Source organism: Sycon ciliatum, chromosome 7 (genome assembly GCF_964019385.1).
Source record: "Sycon ciliatum chromosome 7, ocSycCili1.1, whole genome shotgun sequence".
Classification (NCBI taxonomy): domain Eukaryota; kingdom Metazoa; phylum Porifera; class Calcarea; order Leucosolenida; family Sycettidae; genus Sycon; species Sycon ciliatum.
In genome coordinates, this window is record NC_088649.1 from 9,096,653 (window position 1) to 9,105,463 (window position 8,811).

The 8,811-nt window shown below is 49.3% G+C and overlaps 1 protein-coding gene across 3 annotated transcripts in view; it reads left to right on the top strand.

Annotated features, from left to right (window-relative positions):
- Positions 1 to 8,811, top strand: part of LOC135820922 (cytospin-A-like) — a 44,648-nt gene extending 35,837 nt beyond the window's left edge. For all 3 annotated transcript variants that reach the window (XM_065333984.1, XM_065333982.1, XM_065333983.1), the window contains exons 13-16: positions 2,658 to 2,868; positions 4,196 to 4,312; positions 6,506 to 6,565; positions 6,853 to 8,811. In XM_065333984.1, the coding sequence (XP_065190056.1) occupies positions 2,658 to 2,868; positions 4,196 to 4,312; positions 6,506 to 6,565; positions 6,853 to 6,948 (484 nt within the window). In that variant the 3' untranslated portion in view covers positions 6,949 to 8,811. The remainder of the gene's footprint in view (positions 1 to 2,657; positions 2,869 to 4,195; positions 4,313 to 6,505; positions 6,566 to 6,852) is intronic.

The window sequence follows — 8,811 nt, forward strand, 5'->3', positions numbered from 1 at the left end:
ACTTGATTCACATGGTTTGCAGAACAAGGCTATGGTTCTTATACTGGACCTTGGCCTGAGAAAGGCTCCCTGGAAACTGGTTTAGGGTGCATTTGATTGGTCTGATCTGGAACGGGGTCGTTAAGAGCAGCGGTGTTCGATCGGGCTGTACTGGTTCTGGAATGTTCAGAACATGTTCCGGGCTGGCGTAGCCAGAGCAAGTTGTAAACCCCGATGAAAACTGCAGCGTGCAGATCTATGCACTATGTAGGGTGAGAATTACTGCTGTACCGTTTCATTGGGAACTGCTGTTCCAACTGCTCCACGTCAGGCGAAATTACTGGTCAGTCGGCGACACGCATTTTTCACAAAAATTTGTGTTTCACCTGCTGGGAGAGTATGCATGTACTCGAGTCTCATCCTGAGCACGTTTTTTCTTCTTTTTTTCAGCTCCAGTATAGCTGTATTTTTCATTGCAAAGCCGTCCTTGATTGTTGTGTTCGTTGTTCAAACGAAGTGGACATTCAATCATGAAGGCAGAGGACATAGGAGCCTGATTGGAGTTTCTCGTGGCATAGGACGGCCACACAGAGACACTTTGGGATTTTCTGAATATAAAATACCGTACGCACGATGCTGAGATCAATTTGTGCGATATCAAATTGTTTGTGATCTACCACATCGAGCAGAACGGGATCCAAACACAAGCTTACCGACGGTTAGGCTGCCGACCTGACTGGACAAAATGATCCCTGGCTTCACCAGACGCCAGAAGTCAGACACCATGTCCTTTGCCGCGACGTCCATCTCCAAAAAGAACTCCATCTTCGTCGTGAAAAGGCTTGAAATACTCAATACTCAACCGAGATTCGCGGACTCGCGCTTTCTCGGATCGATTAATTTCCTGTTGGAACAGTTGCAGGGCAGCTTCCCCCCACTGTTTCAACAGGCGATGGCTCCAAAGCATGCCTGGAACAAGCCATATCGAGGTTGCAAGCCACCCCTCTCAGCAAAATTTCAATGGTGGAAGATATACTATGAAGAGAATTTCAAAAAGTATGTTTCGCGGAGCGATCGCTCAACCTACGTCATTCAAACTTTGCAGGATGGTTCAGACGTACATGCTAGGCATGGAACCACAGGCGATGATGCCATAGCTGACACACAGAGTAACACACACAGCAGATTCGTGCGCACAGATACCAAATTAGTGGACGTCGTCATCTTCTTCCCGCTGATCTCGAATGTACTATGACGTGCTATTTCGCCTGACGGAGAATCTGATCCGAATCTGGACGAACGTGCCCTTAGGTTCAGCAATAGAATGCTGATAATTATTATAAAATTACTATCGTTAGTGATGTGTAACACTGTCAACATACACACATAACAATCATTTCTATAATAATAATTATACCGCTTGCATGTCTTTATTTCTATACATTTCCTCATATAATTTCAACCTGGCCTTCATCTTTCTGTGAGAACCGGACCTATGGGACGGTGAGAAGGCAATCATGCCTGTGCAATTGGTGAAGTAAAATAAAAGTCAACAACAACAGCAGCAACGACGCTCTTCGTCTAAGGCCGCGGTCACACCAAACAAGCCGTTTCCCGCTTGCGCTGAAAGTGGCTTGTGCTGAATGGGGCGGTTGGTCACACCACTTCGCGAAATCGGCTGGATTTTTTTGTGTGCTAGAGTTTTTTTCTTCCCGCTCATTTTTGAATATGATTTTCTCTTGTTTTCCCGTCCGCCTTTTCCAGCACACTTCTTCAGTTCGTCCAAGATCCACGCTCTCTTTCTGGTATTTTTTTCATAGTGGTCTCATACTTGGTTTTTGTTTCAAACCAAAACTCCAGTAGTCGCCGCTCCAGTGCTACTGTCCAGGATTCCATGATGACCGACAAAAAGGCAAGGAGAGAAGTTTCACCAACAACGAAAGCCGGAAGGTGGCAGAACACGATGCAAGCTGGAAGATCCTGGCGAGCTGAAATTCGCTCCTCAAGGCGCTCGACTCGAGCCAGCAGGGGGTGCAGGGCCGTCGACACGGCCGCCGTAACGGAACGTGGATTTAGGCCAGTTGTGAGTAAGCTGGCCGGCTGGGGAACGGCGGGCGGGATATCGTCCTGCTCCGCACAGGCATTGCCGGAACGATCCGCACGGGCATTGCCGGAACGATCGGCCGCATGGTCCGCAGGGCTAGGGGCTCGATTTGGAGTGTCGGCATACGGGGACGACGAGGCGCGCCTGCGACTGGAATGCCTGGGCCCGGGAGCCGACTGCTTACGTGCACGGGGCATCTCCGTGAGCTGTGGTAAACCTTGAGATCGATTGAGGTTGAGAAAGCAATCCACTGCCAATGCGGACAAAGCAAGAACTGAACGAGTTTATTTTTCCCGCCACTGCGCCAGAATGGCTGAAAGTGGCTGAATCCATTCAGCGCTCCCATTCAGCGCTTTGAAAACGGCTGACTGCTGAAAAAGGCTGAAGCCGAAAATTCAGCCGTTTCCGTAGCGACGATGACGTCAAAAAGCGCTTTTTTCCGCTGAATGGCTGAATCGCGCTTGGTGTGACCGCGGCCTAAGGAAGGATTTTAGTTTTCAGGCTTCACACGCGTCGGTGCATGCTTTGCTTTTTCAAAAGTTGTTTCTTCTTTGTTGCTTGTGTACTACTTCAGGCACTTTAGCACGTCCAACGCTGCAACGTCACCGGGCACGAGCAGGGCAGTCACTCCGGGCTCGCCGTCCATGACTGCGAACATTGGCACCAGCCCGGGCCTCAACCACTGGAAGAAGCTGTCCTCGACCGTCCAGGCCGCTTCCAAGTTCCAGGTGAAGAGCAAGCGCGGCGCCCTGCTGCAGTGGTGTAAGCAGCACTTGAACTGCGAGGTAAGACCACCGACAACAAAATAATAGTATTATTGTTACGATTGAGTGGGATTTAATTAAACTTCGATAAGGCCCTCGGCGGGAAAGTCGCTGATTGGTCAGCTCCTAGGCAACGGGGTTGACCTCGTTCTAATAATTTTTGTCTCCTCCTTGCCTTTCCCTCTGCATTTTTCATGCAGTGGCTAACTTTTTGTTTGCAATTATTGATAGAAACACAACCAATCGACAACCAACGGGCACAGATTCGTTTTGACAGAAACGTTTTTTTCTCTCCACAATTTGTCAGTGACTACTTCTGGTAGATGACAGAGAATGAACGAAGCAGCTCACTTTTTGTTTGTCTTTAGGTTTGCCCGCGGGTGTGCATATCACTGTCTGTGTTCTCATGGGTAGCCGTAGTGTGCAGGGAGACCGCCCGGACGACTGTGACGCTGAACCTTACGGAACGTGTATGCATTGGGGTTCAGCGCGTGCCAGTCTGTACGTGGCGTGTTGCAGGTTACTGTGATGGCTGTATCCCGCCAATCTGTGTGGATTTACTATAGGTGGCGTGATTTTTCGAAATGGGAAGGAAAAATGTCGAATGGTCGCTGTTTAGACGACGACTACACCATAGCTTAGTGGTGGAGCATGGCTGGCCATAAGCGAGGGTCTCTGGTTCGAGTCCTGGTGGTGACAGTCAATCTTTTCTTCAGACTTTTCCCGTTAGTGTCTTTCCCTCAAACTAGTGAAGATTTTATGACTTGGGGCTTCCCGCGTGCTAGTTTGTACGTGAAGTGTGTGGGTTACTGTGATGGCTGCATCCCGCCAACCTATGTGGATTCACAGGTGGCGTAATTTTTTAAAGTCGGAAGAAAAATGTTGAACGGTCGCTGTTTAGATGACGACTACACCATAACTTAGTGGCGGAGCATTGCTGGCCATAAGCAAGAGTCCCTGGTTTGAGTCCAGGTGGTGACAGTGATTGTTCTTCCAGACTTTTCCTGTTTCAACTCCCTCAGACATGTGAATATCCATCTGGCAACAGAATGTTATATTCATTTTATCCATAGTCCTTTATACTGAACTGCTTCCAGGACCGCCGGAAGCTGTTTTCAATTGGTCCAGTCGTACGGTCTCGTACCACAGTCTTTCATACTTTGTGAGCAATATGGCGGGGACGCGTGCCCTTCTCAGCAGTGAACATGCGTTGGTACCTACAAAGTTGGTCCGGTGTTAACCTGACCAACCGGACCGGTTCCGGCGGGCCTGGCTTCATTGAACAGTTTACACTGGAACATTATCACCTACTCGTATCCAACCATTTGCTGTCCTTGACTGTTCGCAGAACGTCGACATTCAGAACTTTCATCGTAGCTGGCGCAACGGAATTGCCTTCTGCGCACTGCTGGAACATTTCCAACCAGGCACCATTGACGTGGCCTCGCTGGATCCAAACAACATGGTAGGAAATAGCAATGTGTGCACTGCTGTAGCCTCAAGCTCCAGCACTGTATAGGCCAGTGTTATTTATTATATTTACCCCCCCCCCCCTCCCCCCCCCCCCTTTAAAGGGGAAGTCCGGTGAAAAATTTAAATTTCACAGTCCGTAGAGTTCGGGTCGCTGAGTCGAATGGTCTTTGTCCGAGGAGGCTGCGGCTTATGGTTCGTCAGATACGCCCAATCGAACATGTGCGAATTTGAGCGCGCATCACCCAGATCCAGGTGATGACGTCACAGCGTGCAGCCAGGTAGCCACACCATCTAGTTGTGTACAAAAATGGCCATATTCGGAGCGCGTTCGATTGGGGAACCGTTTGTCGCAGCTTCTTCGGACCAAGACCATTCGATTCAGTGTTACAAACACTACGTACTCTGTGATTTTCAGCTCGGTAAACCTCGAGGTTATACCGTATTTTAGCCGTTTCCGATTTGGACTTTTTCCGTCAGCCTCTACGCGCTGTGCGCTGCGTGCATGCAGAGATTGCAGTGCGTGCAGTGTGTTATCTTGCTGTAGTAAAGTCAACAAACTCATCACAGACGGAACTACTCCCGCACTGCCGTGCTGGGGTAGTATCTACAACAAGACTCGAGTCACTGACACAAGACTCAGAAAACTAGTCAACACACGGACTTGTCATGTACTACACTCGTATCAGTCGTATTGTACAGTCATGTAGTCAGAGAACGTGCGTTTCTCCTTGCCGGTGCCGGTGATTGTGCTTTGAGAAAGAAAATTACTTTTAGTTTTCCGCTCCCGCCTCATTATTTTATGCTACAGCGATGAGTGCACAACCGTGACAAGTGACAAAACAGCGAACAGCTCCCGGACCTAGAACTTTCAGATTCCATAGCGTTGCGAGCGAAGAGTCGTGCCCGTGGTTCAAAGAGCCTGCACTGTTCTCCAATTGAGTAGTCCGAAATATTCCAAGTTCGCACCAAAACATCACCATGGCATGTGGCAGGCTACTGGAGTCTACGCGAATCGGTATGGAACAACATTTAGAGCACTCGCATCACTCTTCTCCATTTTGGCGACCCTGCTCTCCAGCGATCTGATAATTACATCAGCCTCGTCTGCAATAGCTGCTGCTTCTTCATCAGCGGGAAACTCAGTAGCGCTCACTCTTGACCGGCCCGCGCGGCCATTTCTTCAGCTGAATACCGAGGTTCTCAGCCCCAGACCGAACTCATGAAGGTCAGCCATGGCTGCATCCTCACTCTCACAAGGAGTTACAGGTCTTCGGGGTCGCTTGCACCAACTAATATCAGTCGCCAAATCATTTGAAATAGCACTGACACTATTGCTTTCACGCACTCCTTTTGACCTAGCTGCACGCTATGACGTTGCAGAGGGTGTGGCGCGGCCGCATGACGTCATGGCGCAGCCCCCGAAACTCAGTTTTTCAAACGGAAATATCTCGAGAACGCTTTGTCGGAGACACGTGGGACCAACACCATTCGACTCAGCGCCCGAAACTCTACCGACCCTGAAATTTAAATTTTTCACCGGACTTCCCCTTTAAATAAATAAACCCCCGATTAGGTCTAGTCACAATGAAAATGATATCCTGCACTACAGTGTCCTTTGCCACAATGTCCTGTGCCAAGGTGTCCTGCGGTGCAATGCCCTGCACCACAATATCCTGCTCCACAATGTCCTGCTTCACAACGTCCTGTGGCACAATGTCCTGCTTCACAATGTCCTGCTTCACAATGTCCTGCTTCACAATGTCCTGCTTCACAATGTCCTGTGGCAAAATGTCCTGTGGCAAAATGTCCTGTGGCAAAATGTCCTACCCAACAATGTCCTGCGGAGGGTAGGGGGTGGGGGTATCAGGGTCTTGGCCTCGCTTGCTCTTATCTCTGACAGTAAACGTTTAGTCTATACATAGCTGAGCCAGTGCGTGCATATACCGTCACACTGTGCTTGGTGAAATTCTAGCCCGTTCGTCTTTCGACGCAGCGTTCTTTGGCGCCTGAAAATACTATGATCGTAGAGACTCCATGAACATTCAGCTTGTGATGATTACAAAATGCAATAAGCTCTCTGGACACAAACGAGAGAAACTAGAACGCGTCAAGTATTTATTTATTCAGTGTTGTTGACATCCATTGCCTCTGCTAATTGCCTCTTCTCTATGTCGATGTCTCGCAGGCGTACAACTTGAATCTGGCATTCGACGAAGGAGAAAAGATAGGGATTTCCAAGCTCCTGGTACGTGTGTTCACGTGCTTACGTGTGTGCATGTGTCTGTGCACGCGAGCGTGGGCCTAAGTGCTGTAGTCGTAGTGGTGTGTTGAAGTCCAGACCCCATTATTACTAATTTATTAGTGCAGTGCATTGGTGTGCATTACAGGTCCTTGGGTGACTCGTTGTGTTTTGCTGTGCTCTTCTGTATACATGTGTACTATGTGCATGCGTGAATGCGTGTGTGTGTGTGTATGTGCATGCGTGTGTGTACGTGTATGCGTATACCTTTGTTTGTCCTTGTTTGCCTGCAGGACACCGAGGATATAGTGGAGATGGAACAACCAGAGTGGCACTCCGTAATGACGTACGTCTCTGCCGTCTATAACCACTTCCACCCCAAGAAGTGATTCGTAGTTCCAGAGCACCACTCTGCTGATGGCTGTTTGTGTACAGTACTTGTGTGTCTGGACAAGCCTCTCTGGTCTGATACATGACACCTGGTGACTTGTCCATTCTACGCTGTGATGTCCTGCTTCTCTCTACGCTGTGATGTCCTGCTTCTCCTTGCACGGTGATGTCATGTGATGTAATGCTGCCTGCACGATGATGTCACTCATTTGCCATGATGCCACCGGCATATGTCTTTTGTTACCTACATGACAATGATGATGATGTCATTGTATCCATGGAATGATGTCATTATGATTGAGTGGCCCTGTCATGATATTCGCACAGAGTCCGTTGCTAGTCTTGTCCTGCATCCCAGCAGATGTGTTACAGCTTCTCAGTAATCGACAGCAGCAGCGTGGTTACCAAATTGTAATGGCGATCATAAGCTCATCTTCCAGTGGCCGTTATGCCCTGGCTCCGGTGTTAGTAGTGCCTGTTGTGCCCTGGCGTCACCTCCGATGTTCTGCCCGAGTGACGCTACAGTGATGTATGTACGTTTGTGACCGTGCCAGCGGGTCCCTGGCAGTGCTATGCTACCTCGGTGCGCCCCCTCTCACTGCCTCATTGCCTCTAGCTTGACCGTGCCAGTGGGTCTCTGTCAGTGCTCTGCCTCGGATTGCTATCCCTGGGCCCTCATTGCCTCACTGCCTCACTACCTCTAGCTTGACCAAGCCAGAGGTCGCAGTAACACCAATGCAACGTTTTCGTCTGACACTCCTCACCCGAGACCCGAGATAAACTGTTTTTGTAACCGATGTGTTCTCCAAGTTGCCAGGCTGGATCCGCCGTACGCTCATGCGTGCAGCTTTGCCGAATCGCATCGCACCACACGGAGCCTCAAATACATCTTGACTTCAACGACATTGAACGCTTGACCTGACCTTGACCTGTTCCTTTTTGTTGTGTTTTGTGTGAACTGCATACATTTGTGAGATGTGCTCTTTTCTTTCTTTGTCCTTGTCGCTGCCATGTGTGGTGCTGAGTACCCCCCCCCCCCCCCCTACTGTGCGAGCGTACGTGTCGATGAACGTGGCTTGAGACTGCACTGAGGCTCGCATCACCCCGCCCCGAACACAGCACTTGACATGCACGGCCGATGTTTGTATATGCGAGTGTGCACACTGTGTTGAGTGTGCCACTCCGGTGCACACCCCCAGCCGAAATGACGACGTCCCATTATACAGCGAACGGAGTGCGTCCACCATCGGCACCAGTTTCGTCCTGTGCCCGCGATCATTGCCGGATGTACCACAGCTGTCCATTACGTGTCCCCATCAGAAGTTTAGTCTGCCCTCAACGGATATAGAGATTGTCATATATACTCGTTTACACACCGGATTGAACTGCTCCCTATCTGATATTAGAACTGTAGCATCCGTCATTATTATAGTCGCTGCCATAGTTACATTTAGTAGAGATACTAGCCGCCAGCCCTATACCAGTATATTCTCTGTCAGAACCGGGCCCATGCCTGCTCTCTTCAATGTCGTATCTATTTTGTTAACGATGGTGTCGTTGTTTTCACAGTGTGATGTCGTCGATCCATGTAAAAATCATTATTAAACTGACTGTCGCACCAGTATAGTCGTGTATACGCGGCCGAGCTAGCTCGAGTGCCGCCCTAATAACTTATGATTTGTTTGTTGTTTGTTTGTATTGTTTATTTAGAGTGATGATGATCATTGAATTAGCTAGACTGTTTTGACTAGAGACTATGATGCGGCAACAGAGTTGAGTGGCATGGCACTGCCCGCCGCACCGTGACTGAGTATACTTTGAAGTAGAGTTGAGTGTGCGTGTGCAATGTGTGCCTACGCGAG